At 39.5% G+C, this 13,725-nt stretch overlaps 1 protein-coding gene across 4 annotated transcripts in view; it reads left to right on the forward strand.

The window, feature by feature from the left end:
• cfap92 (cilia and flagella associated protein 92 (putative)) overlaps window positions 1-13,725 on the forward strand; it is a 36,589-nt gene that overhangs the window by 18,719 nt on the left and 4,145 nt on the right. The window contains exons 1-15 of one of the 4 annotated variants that reach the window (XM_088636864.1): window positions 76-400; window positions 1,232-1,590; window positions 2,299-2,498; window positions 3,894-4,113; window positions 4,550-4,687; window positions 4,894-5,008; window positions 6,920-7,086; window positions 7,220-7,375; window positions 8,715-8,899; window positions 9,596-9,859; window positions 9,968-10,503; window positions 10,986-11,180; window positions 11,558-11,849; window positions 12,263-12,427; window positions 13,409-13,621. In XM_088636864.1, the coding sequence (XP_088492990.1) occupies window positions 1,296-1,590; window positions 2,299-2,498; window positions 3,894-4,113; window positions 4,550-4,687; window positions 4,894-5,008; window positions 6,920-7,086; window positions 7,220-7,375; window positions 8,715-8,899; window positions 9,596-9,859; window positions 9,968-10,503; window positions 10,986-11,180; window positions 11,558-11,849; window positions 12,263-12,427; window positions 13,409-13,621 (3,141 nt within the window). In that variant the 5' untranslated portion in view covers window positions 76-400; window positions 1,232-1,295. Of the gene's footprint in view, window positions 1-75; window positions 401-1,231; window positions 1,591-2,298; window positions 2,499-3,893; window positions 4,114-4,549; window positions 4,688-4,893; window positions 5,009-6,919; window positions 7,087-7,219; window positions 7,376-8,714; window positions 8,900-9,595; window positions 10,504-10,985; window positions 11,181-11,557; window positions 11,850-12,262; window positions 12,428-13,408; window positions 13,622-13,725 lie in introns of those variants that run through there. The other 3 variants (XM_088636862.1, XM_088636863.1, XM_088636865.1) reach the window with 3 other exon arrangements.

Below are 13,725 nucleotides of genomic sequence, written 5' to 3' on the forward strand. Positions count from 1 at the left end.
ATCCCGTCAGCTCTAGTTGCCTTGACGACGTTTGTAGCAACAGAAAACTTCTTTTGTATTATTCCGCCAATGAAAGAAACAAATTATCCTTTTATTATATCCACAAAACGTATACATTTAAAGTAAAACAATTAATCCTCAATAATCATTGGCTGAACCCTAATATTCCCTGGGTTTACCGGCTAGCAAAACGTAAAGCGATTTTTCAGCGTTGCTAGTTTGTTCTGCGGATGTAAAATGCTGTCATTGTACTAAGGCTGTCCAGCGGTCAGTTGCTATTGGAAAGGGAGGTGGGGGAAAGTTTTAACAATGGGCATTGAAGTTCAAACTGTAAATGAAGATTCACAAGGAAACGTCTTTGTGAAGGATTCTCCGAGGTTGAAATCAGTATAAACAGATGGTAAATATTTTAAGTTCTTTTTTTGATGCCGTGTCGTTATTCTTGCCAATAGAAGGTTACACTGACAATTGACATGTAGTGCAATAGTGTGGGACTGATGTACTGTAGTAATTCTGCAATAACAAAACGTAGCAAAACGAATGAAAAGTTAAACCAGTAAAGCAAAAACAAAAAGTCAAACATTGCGATTTCTTCTTCTACATTACGTGGTATCTTATGCCAATTCTTTTTTTACACGCCATCTGAATGTAAGATTTTGTGTTCCACGAAAATGCGACTTTTAGTACGAGAAAATTTCAAGACTTTTTCTGTCGTTTCTGCTATTTCTTATATTTAAAAATTATTTTTTTTTCAAAAGAAAACCTTGTCATTAAACCGTTTTTCTTGATATTTTTCTTGATATAGCGCTAGTTTGCTTAAGTAAAGTGCCTGAGTATTGTCCCTGATTATTATTTTTCTAATGTACGCTATTAAGACCACGATATATCAGGATTGAAAAGCTTCTCCCAGCTCTTCTGGTGCTGCTAATTTAAACAGAAAACCTGCCATAGATCCTAAGGATAGACTAGTTTAGAATTGAATTTTACTTCACTCTCAGAAGGTATTAGTTGTTTAGTTGGTATAATGTAATTAATCCTTTTTGCATGATGATTGTTCTGCTAAGCTCAGAAAATGTTCAGTGCCCCTGCTCTCTGCAGTTTCCACAGGTTAGTGTTGTTCTTGGGCAGAGGTTAGAAATTATTGCTCTTTGTGCTGTCTCTGATGAAACCTTGAAACAGACACCTTGGACCCAGAGGAAAGTAACGTCCCGTGTTTCCTGATATCTCGCAGAAACCAGATCTGTGTTCCTGAGCTGTGGTGCCTCTGCTTTTGCTGCTGCGTGCTGTTGCGCAAGATGGATCCCAGCGATTCAGGCTTCCCTTCAGAGTCTGAAAGAAGCAACACCAACTGCTCTCTGAAGCACCAGTCTCCCGTCGAGGATGACAGTGGGGTTGCAACGGATGATGGTGGAAGAGAGACGGAGAGGGACGCCTTCGCTTCATGCAGTGATGGAGGAGACGACAAGTCTGAGTGCAGTTCGCGGTCTCAAACGGCAGTAACTGCAAACTCCTCTCGGAGCAAAACTGAATCCTCGTGCTCATCTCATGTTGTCGCCTTTACAGTCAGTATTGCGATAGCGATCCCTAAAGGTATTATTGTCTGCCATACTATATCAGAAACAAATGATGGAGTGGGGAGTGAGTCCTTGTACAGTAGTTCCACTGTTTTTTATAAAATACCTAATCCAATGAAGAGGTGCAATAACCAGGCAAGACAGAATACCCTCAGGACACACACACACTTACACAGGCGTATGAGAGACAATTTAGGGGCACCAATTAACCTACACAGCAGGTTTCCTCCTGGTGCTCCAGATTCTTCCCATTCCAGGCCACAGGGAGACTTACTCCACAAAGGAGGCACAGCAAGACTCTAACTGACCCCCAGCTCCCAGAAACACGTTGTCACCCTGCCACCTTGTCCTTCCAATTCCTATTGGCATCTATAGTACTTATGCTATTACTTATTCAGGAACAATTTGTATTCCTCAAACACCCTTTGAAGTTGTGCTCGTGTCCTGGTAAAATAAAAAAAGCTGGGTATTCTTCTGCCTTTATTTGGTTGTAGCCAATACCAATATGATCTGGTGGCAGAATGCATGATGTTTTAGTCTTGAATGTTGAATTTCTGCCTTTGCTATTACCACTGCCTACTGTACACCCTCTTGCTGTTTTTTTTAATCCTTTCATTTTCTTAGGGGGCTTATAATCAAAAGAATAGAAATGAAATGTTTTAAAAGAAACAATACCAAAGCCTTACCTTATTTTCAGCTTTTATTGTTTGCGTTTTTTTTTAAGGGGAAGAGGATGAGCAAGGTCTTGCTGTAGAGAAAGAGAGGAAAAGACCCAAGAATTCCAGTGGATTTGTAGAATCCCCTAAAGCTCAAGGTTACTACCACATTGAATACTCCCTCTTCCCTGATGACCCTGAGCCAACAAAAATTGATTTGGTAATGTTCGGATTAGCTGCAAAAATCTACATGGAAAACGAAACCAAGGTACAGCCATAAGGGTTTTATAGCTTAGATTACAAGAGTAAAATTTGGATCCTGGTGGTGTCTGAGTCTTGGTTTTTACGTTTACGTAATGCTGGATTTAGAACGTTGCTACATATACTGTGCAGTGACAGAAAATCACTTGAAAATAAAGGACCTCTAACTAAGGTCCTAGTCTTTAGTAAAAATTCTATCATTTGCGATATTACCTGTTCACCACATATCTCTGCAAGGTGTTCCAGCTTTCTCAAGAGCTTGTGTATGGTTAAACTGGACTGGATGTGAACTGTTGTGATCCCGGGAGAAAAAAACTGCAGTCGAGTATTTTTGGCAGCTGTATATCCCACAATGTCTTCTTTAGAGATCAGATACACCTTCCTCAAAGCAGTACTGTGTGCAAAGGCTATTTGTCTTAATGATTGATTACATGTGGGATTTTGGCTTGAAGCTGCAATTACAGTTTGAAACTGACAAGATAATTGTCATTATAACCTGAAAATATTAGGCTCTGCCGTGTGGAGATTATTGCTGATTGCTCAAATAGGTTGCTTTGTGAACCATGATAACAAGTGAGTAAATGTGTGCATGAAACACGACACTTTAATGACTTTAACTTCACACTACTGCTTTGAAGAGTAGTGTCCCTCAGGACGAGGTTAAAAGAAAGTCAACCTCATGCAATTTGCCCTAACTTTGTTTTTTTTTGTAACAACTGCGCTGTATAGTTTGTGTAGTATAACATATATCATTTCTAACACATAAGAAATAAGAAAGACTATAGATGTGAGGAGGTCATTGGCCTACCTAGCCCTTTTATAGCTAGTGGGTGGTTAGTTTCCTCACCTTGCACCAAATAAAAATATCTACTTTAATGGTTACAAAGTAAAGAAATTATGGAAAAAAAGGGGATAGTTGAAGATGAACCTTCAATATAATATTATTAGGGAGTGAATGGCATGTGTTTTTTTATGATTAAGTTTTGTCTGGTTAATGCATCCAAAACAGTTTTTCTTTTTAAGTTTTAATGGATCTGTGCTGGTTTTAAAATATTAACCACCCTGTAACTCCACCGCGGAGTTAATGAGCTACAGTGGTGTAGAGTGACCTATAATTGACAATGTGACAAGACAGGAGCATTGTGAGGTGCTGCTTTGTCATCTTGCCTTTCGCTTTTGACAAAGTAAGTTCAAGTGAAATGTCACGGAGGCACTTAACTTCCGTCTGCTTGCGCAGCTTTCACTTGCTCTGTTCTGCAGACACAGTATACCCAGGCTTGCAGGATACTGGCCTCGTGTCATTCACGTCAAAGATTTTGGACAGAGATGGAGGATTTGCTTTATTCAACACAAAGTCATGATTGTGTCTATAAATTAATATTGTGGTGATTCCTATCTTCAGATTTTGAAGCCTTGGCAAGAGGGGGAGCAGATATGGCTTGGATGGAGCCAGTGTGTGGAGCTGAAGGTCACTAGGGAGCTCCTGCTAAAACTGATCTCTCACAGAATCACCTTTAGGGTATGGGACACTAAGGACAAAGTGTCAGCCAAAGCCAAGTATGATAGACCAAAAGCCTTCAGATTGCCGCAAGGAAAGAGTGGGGAGAATCCAGATAATATAGGTATGTTTTTTTAAAACACAGAGTTCCTAGATTCCAGAGTAGGAAAAGTAAACTATTAAAACTATTAAGTAATATCACCTTTAAATTCTTCGTGTCATTCTAGAAAAATAATTGTTTTCATCCTGGTACACTGTATTCTATTAAATAACAGTGCTGAACTATCCTTTAAAAATCCCTAATCACTTATAATGACTCAAAAGCACAATTTTGTTGTGACCAACAAAACATTTTCTGAGCGAACCTGCTAATCACTATCCTGCGTGGAAGTCCCGAACGAGGAAAGCTAGACAGCAGTGGTGAAATCGTTCATTCTTTTCAGTCGAGAGTTATGGATAGTGGCTGGTCCTTGTGATTCACAGCTGATAGAGATGTTAAGAATATTTTTTTTTGTAAAGCGGACAGCTTTAATTATCCTGTGGAATGTATTTATTTTTAGGTGGGGTGCAAAGCATGGTTCTGAAACAGAGAAAGCTCTTTGAGAAGGGACAACCAAAAGCTAGCTACACTGGGAGAAAAGAGAAAGGTTTCATTGAGATGGATACTGAAAGGCAGTCTAAGCTGAACTGTATAGCAGGTAGGGATGTTTAAAACAAAATACTAAACATTTGTTATTAAAAGCAGCCTGGAAGCAATTTAGAGTAACCAACGCTGTCAGGTTGTTTCTTTGTATCCGGAGGAATGCACCCAAGATATTGCTGGTGTTTTTTTAGTATGTATTCATCTATACGCGTGGCATCTTCTCCATGTAAGTTTTATGTTTTACATTAACATCATTTTCAGCTGAACCCAAATGTTCCGCTCCTGAAATTGGCATCAGTGAGAAGCTCTCCTCTGCCACTGCGCTGCATGGTCATCTGTCCACAGCTTCAGAAGGGGAAGATGTTTCTCCCCAGAGGTATGGAATGTTCACTGTTTACAACCTGGGGGAAAGATACATTCCTAAACTTGAACTACTCTATGCTTGCTTGCCATTAACATAATTGCAACCATGTGCTTTTTACTGAATTTGTCATGATTGTGCTCATGTTTCAGGGCAATTCACCTTTGACCCCATTCTTAATCACTGTACCAGATGGCGTACAGTTTTTAGGTGTACAGCTTGCTCCCCAAAAAGAGTTTGTCCAAATTCACTAATATTCCCCCTTTTCATATCACTTCTACAGTTGTATAATGTGCATGTCCCCCCATCAAGTGGAACATGATGAAATTGCATTGGAGTATAAGTAAAAGTAACATTCAGTATGTCTCAGAAATATTCCTACATTATGCACTTTCTGACTAAAGACATCATAACATTAATATTTTTGTGTTTTGCATGGAATAAATGCAATATCAGCATAACCATAGGAGGTCAGCATTCATGCCCTTGAAAATATTGCATTCCTGTTTGTAATTTTAAGACAAAGAATTACCCAAAACAATCAAGAGTTTTGATTGTCGTACATTTTACTGTGATCTCTTTCTGAAAGAAAGGAAGGTTACCAGAAGATGTGCTGTATGTGCTTAATGAAAGACAAAGTACAAAATGTGACTTCCAATGTTTCGGCCATATGATAATGTATGACGTTATTGAACCAACAAAATCTTCCCTATAACTCAGGCTTTCCACTTCATTTTTCATTTTGACGTGGCTTTTGTTGAAATAGACCTGAGCTGCACTGATTTATATTGTCTTTACTTAGAAAGAAAACACAGGTCAGGTGTTAACTTTGTGTTCCACGCATAATTCTAAACAGGTGCTATCTCCTCTTACAAGGTAGAGATGTTTGGGGGAAAAAAATCTGTCATCACTTGGTTTACAGTAATACATCAAATTGGTGTGCATCTGGTTTAGTTTTGAACTTTGTATGAAATGGTGGGCTATCACCCTGTTCTTATTGTATAACCATTCGTATTTTTTTTTAACCTTGCAAACCATTTTCGGTTTACATACAGTATACATGATTCAAAACAATGAAGAGAAATTGAAGTTTCTAAATGTCTTCAAAATACAGTCCTTCTACTTTGCAGTTTATGGCAAATTGATTATCTCTCGATTGTGCCAGAATACAGTAATCATTAAAACGGGCTTTGGAGACTGATTTATCAGTGGAAAACCAAAGTTGTGATAAATGGGACAGTTCTGTAACTTAAAAGGTAACTAAATATTACACTTTCTAATATGTTATATTGAAATTATTTTTTAATTAGGTTTCATAATTTCGCCATAGTATACTATGACTCTGTAATTCAAGAGTGTTTATTGTAAGAAGTAATCTGGGGGGAAGGCAACAGTTAAAACTGCAGTACACTTAATTTCTGTACTGGCACAAGAACCAGCCCTCCTTTAGTAGCTGGAGAGGCACATCTTTTATTAGATTAAACTAACCCCCGATATGACACTCTGAAACTACTTTATTCAGATACCACCCTATTAAAGTGTTTTATGAACAACAGAATTCGGGACAGTTGCTTTGCTTTAGTATTGCCAAAAAACAAGTCCTTCAAAATACTGCTGCTGAGAAAGCTGCACAGAGCAGGCCTACTCATAGCCTGCCCTGTGTGTTACTGCTCTACTAAAGCAACCCGTTGAAGAAAATGTGTAGAAAATGTATGCAGTAATTTAATCAAGATTCCTGTTTGTCTGAAGCAATGATTGAAGGCTTAAGTGATGCTGTGCTTGCATGACTATCACATGTCCAAAATGGGGTTGTGGTGTAATATTTAAAGCTGACCATAACAGGACATCACTTGAGAATAAATGTCAGATCAAATCCATCTGGGAGTAAGTTAATGAGTAAATAAATTAATGTTTATTTGTACTCAGATCTTTAAGCTGTTTGGGGGATCAAGAGGGTGCTCTTCCTGACTCAAAGAGTGCGAAACTGGAAGTCATTCCTGAACACAATGAGCATATCACACTCAGACCAGCAGAGAAGAAGTCTGCTCTGGATCAGTCTAAGACACTGAAACAAATCAGCAAAACGGTAGTGTGTAAGTATCTGAACGAAACTAAATGGGCATATTTACATAAGTAAGCAAGAATGTTTTCAGCGTAATATATGACATGAAATACCAATGTAGTATTATATAGTGTTTATTATTTATTGTTTCTGCCATTTCACAGATCCCAGGAAGAGCAGTTCTGCAAGAGAACGAATTGAGGGCACTGGCAGACGTAGAGCCTTGTGTAAAGAAACACTGGAAGGAGTGGCAGCAGTGGAGTTGATGAGGAAGAATGGTGTTGCAACAGCTGAGTTGGATCTAATTAATTTCCTTGCAGGTACCTTCGTCGAGACCTCTAGTTTGTACAGTTCATATGGATCTGCAACTTCTTGAACGCATCTTACGTCAAATAATAGGAGGAATAAGAACGGTATTTTTGACTTTGTTCCTAGAATTCATCCCCCCAAAGAGCCAACAGTTCTGAACTGGGAGAGCAAATTTATAATATGAAAGGATTTTAAGATTTAAGATATTAAGGGGAACATGTTTGAGAGCTTTTCCATTATGTTTGAAAAAATAAAAATGTTTTCTCTGCAGGGAAAGTTTAAAAAGCATTGTTTTAATTAGGTAAACCTTAGTATAAGTTCCTGTTTCCTCCAATTTATTTTAAACCTTTATGTCACTCAACATATGCAGGTACAGTATATGATTTTTATAGTGAGGTGGATTGAAAATCTTGATTTCAGTGGCCATAATGCTCAAGGAGAACCGCATATCCTGTGACAAAACAGCAACATGTGTTACATTTCCGAAATCCTTCTGTCTTTTGTAAGAAAGTTTCATGATGCTTATATTGATGTTGGTGCCCTTTGTAAGACTTTGATGTTGGCTTTGGGGGAGTAGTGCTAAAAAATGTTCTAATTGCCTGCAGACTGGCACCAGATTTAGCTTGTCTACTTCACTGTTCTCTTTTGATGTGTTTCACGAGCTGCCACAGTGGGTGACCTTGATGAAAGCCCTTTCTTGCGAAAAACAGCCTCGCGCTCATAAATTGGAGCCAGACAAATCAAAATATTTTTGGGACCTGAAAGGACACAATTGTATCCGAGAGCACAAGAATCGAACAATTTATTTTTAGATACATTGAAATTTGACAATAAATTCACGTGCATAATTGTGCACAATATCTTGCTATGTGCTATGAAATTCTTGAAGTGTAAAACTGCTGAAATGAAGCAAACAGAAAAAGGCACAGCCTTGGTGACTTTTCTCAAGCTCATTGTGATAGAATAAAGCTTTATTTTTTTTTAAACGCAGCTGTTTACAATTATCATGAACTGTTATGTATTCTAAATGCCACTCACTGTATCATACCTCTTATTGCAGTAAAATGGATTGTTATCCTACTGTATTCTTTTATCTAAACTTTAAATTGAAAGGAGTAAGAATGTCATTTTTTTGCTGCTGTGTTAAAATGTGGTTCAGCACCACAAAACAATGCAAATAAGAATATTCAACACAATTATTTTCCTTCTTTAAGCTTCAAAAGATCTAACCTTCAGTCTTTTATCAGCTATTGCAAACTAGAGAACATGTTCAGAGGGTTTACCTATCAACTGAAGTGTGGAGTTGTGTCACTCTACACTTGCCTATTTTTGCTTTTTTTTTTGTTTCAGGTGATAAATCTGTGACAAATTGCTTGAATAGCTCCTCTCCTGATGTTCGAGAAGGCTTTTGCACGGTCTCTGTTGATAAATCTCTCATTTCAGAGGAGCTCAGAATAGAACTTAACCCTCTTGTTATCAAAATAGAGTCAGCTACATCTATGCCAACATCTCCTGTTGCTATTCACAAGCTAAAGGTAGAAACTCAAACAACTGGTTTAGCTTGCGACATATTATATTTCTGATTCATATTTTCTGAATTATATACTTCTTAATTTATTTTCTTTTAGTTTGACATTAATTATGGAACAAGAACTTTTTGTACACCATAATTCATTTTGTGGTATATTAAGTTTTATGTTCCCTACATTTAATAGCCAGTGCTTAAAATGTGAAAGAAAAACTTTGTTATTCCTCCTTACATTCAACAAAGTTTGATGAAACATGACAGTTTCCTTGGAACATTATATACTGTCATCCCTACTTACAACTCAACATAATTGCTATCACATTTATGTCGGAGAAAAAAAACTTACGTTTTACTCTGGAATGGAATAAAGTCAAGATATATTGGGTTCAGAATTGCTTGAGTTGGAAACACCCATTAAATGCATTCCATATGAATTGTCTTTGTGCTGATGTTTTAAATCAGTGTGATGTTTTTGTGCTAAAATATTGCATGCCTTTTGACATGATGTCGTTTTTTTAATTAAAACTTATGAGGCCATGAATAGGTTTTTTTAAACGTTTGTTGGTTTCTATGGATAAACAGATTTTATTGAGATAGGAGACATTGTACAGAATTTTGCTTTTTAAAAAAAAATACATCTGTAAATGGGCAAATGCAGATACTTTGTCAGTTTTATGATTTTCCTCTCCAATCTTCTGCCCAGGAAATCTGTGCACCGGTATATTGCTGCTATAAATTCCACAACATGAACACCCATCGGACTAAAGGTCGACCGCATGGGACACATGTGTACTTCAGAGACGTCAACGTCATCTTGACAGGTTTGCTGAGCCCGGGCGAGCTGCGAGAGTACCTCAGGGGTACCCCTCTAGAGATCGAGGTGCACGACAGAGACCGAAAGAAAGAAAAGCCACCCACAAAGCCGGCGCTGTTTGGCGCCGAACCCGAAGACAAGAAATTAAGCTGCGTAGGTCTCGTCAGCAGCAGAAGAACGACTCATAATCCCTTCAAACACAAGACTAGATCGTATGATCCGTACGGCATCGCGAAGGTTGACCTCTCTGATCTGCTACAGGGGGAGACGTCTTTGAAAGTGAGGGTGCCGATCCATTCTTCACCTCCTCCAGACCCAACGGGTAAAGAAACGAGTGGATGGGATGGTAGGATCGTTGGATTATCAGGTTCTGTAGATGGCCCAGAGGATCCCCCTCTGCCCACAGGCCATTACTTGGATTCCAACTCTCAACTCAAAATCAGCATTGAAGTAACTTGTCCTCTGCCCCAGGAGTTGGACATTGCCGAAGGACCGATATCAGATTGCCCTTTTGGACGCATTATTTACATCTTCAGATACAATAATACTTCTGTCCTGTCCCAGCTGAGGGCTGAGATTTCCAGGATCAATGCTGCTGCTTTTCAGTTGCATTCTTATCCCGACAGCTTGATTGAAAATGCTCTGTCTTGTTATAAACTGAAACCCAAGGAACGAGAGAGCAGGAATCTGGATATTGTGACAGGTTTTCACGTGCAGGATGGGGAAATCCACCTTTTCATTTTAGAGGGGCTGAAGAGCAAAGCCATCAGACGGTTGTGGGAAAACATACCAGCAAAGTAAGGTTATTTTCCCTTGACTCAGTATGTGAGCAATCTGAAGTGATGTTTATGTGGCCAGTCTATATAAAAATGGAACAAAGTGGAATTGCTACTCTAGGTTGAGCATTATGAGAAAAACAGGTGAAACATTCAAGGGTGGCATAAATGTTCTCTAGCACAGACAGTCCTTTGGATGTACCTGTAGGTTGCTAAGCATAAAAAAAATTCATTTTTTTTTCTTAAACTCAGAGTTTAATATTAAGTTTTTACTTTGGGTAAAACTTCCTGCCAAATCATTATGGTGATGAACATCTTCTTCCTTTCCTGTCACTTGGAACCTCTTGCATTATCAAACCAATGTAGTTATGAGTAACCGGACCACGATGAGTCCAAATACTTTAGTTTTGCTGTAATTCAGGTCCAATTACTTTTGTCTAAAACAATGTTAACCTTTTTTCGATTACATTGAAATAAAATGGGTTGCCTTTGATACGTTACAGGTCTTCCAGTGCTGATGTGGGACATGTGGAAGTCCTTTATAATTCCGAGTTGTGCTTCCAGCAGCGGCTGTATGCTACACTGGGCATTAATGTCTGTCAAATCCATCTTCATGAACCCCTGGTGGATATAATGAGGCAGCCTTTGCTTTATGTAAGAGATATGGTTCCTCTGGCTTGCTTCCAAGCTTTGTCACGGTATGTGTTTTTTATTCATTTAGTTTGCACTGCACATACAGAAAATGTCATCTTGTAGTTTAAAGCAGCACAATTTCAGTTCACAATTGAAACCACACTTGGTTACAAAATTAAAATTCCTGTTAAAGAAAAACTATTTATTAAATGCACATTTGTTTCAACAAATGCACATAGAAATTTGTTGTTCCAGAAATGTGTTTGTTTATAATATACCAGCACACAATAAATTCAATATTTAATATTGATGGCTCAGCCAATGTGTTTCTAAACACATTCATACATTGAATCTAATTGCAAAAGAAAAAAAAACGAGCAAGGTAGATGTTTCGTCTTTTTCCTGCCCAACGCTATTCCTGAATGAAATGTGTGTGTCATAGACTAGACCTCATTTGCAAAGCGAAGAAGCTCAAAGATGTCGCGCACGGCAATTTGTTCCCGTCAGCGGAGATGATTCTCAGCGTAAGCAAAGAGTTTGGGATTATGGAAGGAGGTAAAGGAGCTTCCGAGGAGCTCGGGAGAGCCCCCGATCTGGAGGGCGCAGAACGTAAAACCTTGACTGCCAAACTGAAGCCCCAGCGCAGCCCAATTGACACGCACAACATCGAGTATGTGCAATGGAAGGCCAAAATTGTAAGCGAGCACCAAGGGCTGCAAAAAGATTTCATTAAGGTTGGTGTGGTCAGCTATTGCATTGTTTTTATTACAATAGAATAAGCTCGGTGGGGTCAAAAACACAGACAAGTAACTTTCAGAGTGAGGCTATGAGTTCCATCTTTCTGTGAGGGCTATCTCTCCATCTCAGTGATCTGAATCTTTTTATTTCTTGTACCGTAAGAATTGGGGGATGCCTGAGTGATTATTTGCCTCAAATTTGACTCATTAACTTCCCAAGGGCCATCGTGACTATTCTTTAGATAGCTCTGACATGTATAAAACACCTATGTCTGATACTGGATGTGTTCTAAGCAGAAGGTTTTGCCTGTTAATACCTTTCAAGACATACAGAACCACGTGCAGCACACTACCCTCTGTTCCACGATACCTTACGGCAAGAGTTTGTGTTGTTTTCCTTGATGATGCAGGATAATATTGAAGAAGTGCATCAAGCAAGTATGAAAATACAAAGACCAAAACCTGATACAATTGCAGCTTTACCAGCTCCTGGAAAGGAGGCCCATAACTACAGTACTCACGCCCTGAACTCTACAGAGCAGGCGAAGGAGCTCCTGCGGAGAGAGATGGCAAAGGTAGGAGTGAAGATCTAATTCTCTTTTTTTTAATAATTGCTTACATTTATATAGCGCTTTTCTGGACACTCCACTCAAAGCGCTTTACAGGCAATGGGGACTCCCCTCCACCACCACCAATGTGCAGCATCCACCTGGATGATGCGACGGCAGCCATAGTGCGCCAGAACGCTCACCACACATCAGCGATCAGTGGGGAGGAGAGCAGAGTAATGAAGCCAATTTATAGAGGGGGGATTGTTAGGAGGCCATGATTGGTAAGGGGCAATGGGGAAATTTGGCCAGGACGCCGGGGTACACCCCTACTCTTTTCAAGAAACACCCTGAGATTTTTAATGACCACAGAGAGTCAGGACCTCGGTTTTACGTCTCATCCGAAGGACGGCGCCTGTTTACAGTATAGTGTCCCCGTCACTATACTGGGGCATTAGGATCCACATGAGCCGCAGGGTGAGCGCCCGCCCCCTGCTGGCCCCACTAACGCCTCTTCCAGTTTTCCAAACCTTAGTTTTTCCCAGAAGGGATCCCATCCAGGTACTGAGCAGGCTCACACCTGCTGAGCTTCAGTGGGCTGCCAGTTGTGAGTTGCAGGGTGATATGGCTGCTGGCCAGATCTTTAACCTCAGAGTTTATCCAGTAGTTATGAGAAACTCTCCTCAGAGCTCGGATAACAGTTTTCTCTGTAATTGTTCTAAAGCAGTGCCAATCAGAAGCTTAGATAAGATCTTACTTGTGTTACCAAGGGGTTTTAAATAACTTGTGAAAATAACAAGCAAAGCTTCCAACTGGGTGGGGCACAATATTATTTCATTTGTTACCTTTTGCATTGGGCAAAAACAAAGATATTAAAAAAAAAAGAATAAAAGTTTTTGAATCTTATACTACGGACAGATAAGTGAAGCTATTCATCAAGTATTTTTCTCCTCAGTCTCACAAACGGTTTCTGAACTGATGAGAGTAAAGCTATTGTTCGCCCTCCAGGACACTTCGCGGCGATTCACGTACAGCCAGGAGTACTTGTCAGCCACAGCTGACCCTGTGGACATCGAACGTGAGCTGAAGGCTTCTGAAGCCAGATCAAAGGCTGCTTGGCGTACCTATGATGGCTTCACCTACCCTGGATTCAAGAGCAGCATTGAGTCAAACGAACATCACAGAAAACCTGATGAAGCACACATCGAGGAGCTGAGAAAGGTCCTGTCAGGCTCCGTGATTCAGTTACTGAGACCTGTCTGGATTTGGTTTCACGGCGGCGTTTCCAAAAGGGAAATACTACTTTTATGGGAATTCCTCAGTAT

This window comes from Lepisosteus platostomus, chromosome 6 (assembly GCF_059453375.1).
Source record: "Lepisosteus platostomus isolate fLepPlt1 chromosome 6, fLepPlt1.hap1, whole genome shotgun sequence".
Taxonomy (NCBI): domain Eukaryota; kingdom Metazoa; phylum Chordata; class Actinopteri; order Semionotiformes; family Lepisosteidae; genus Lepisosteus; species Lepisosteus platostomus.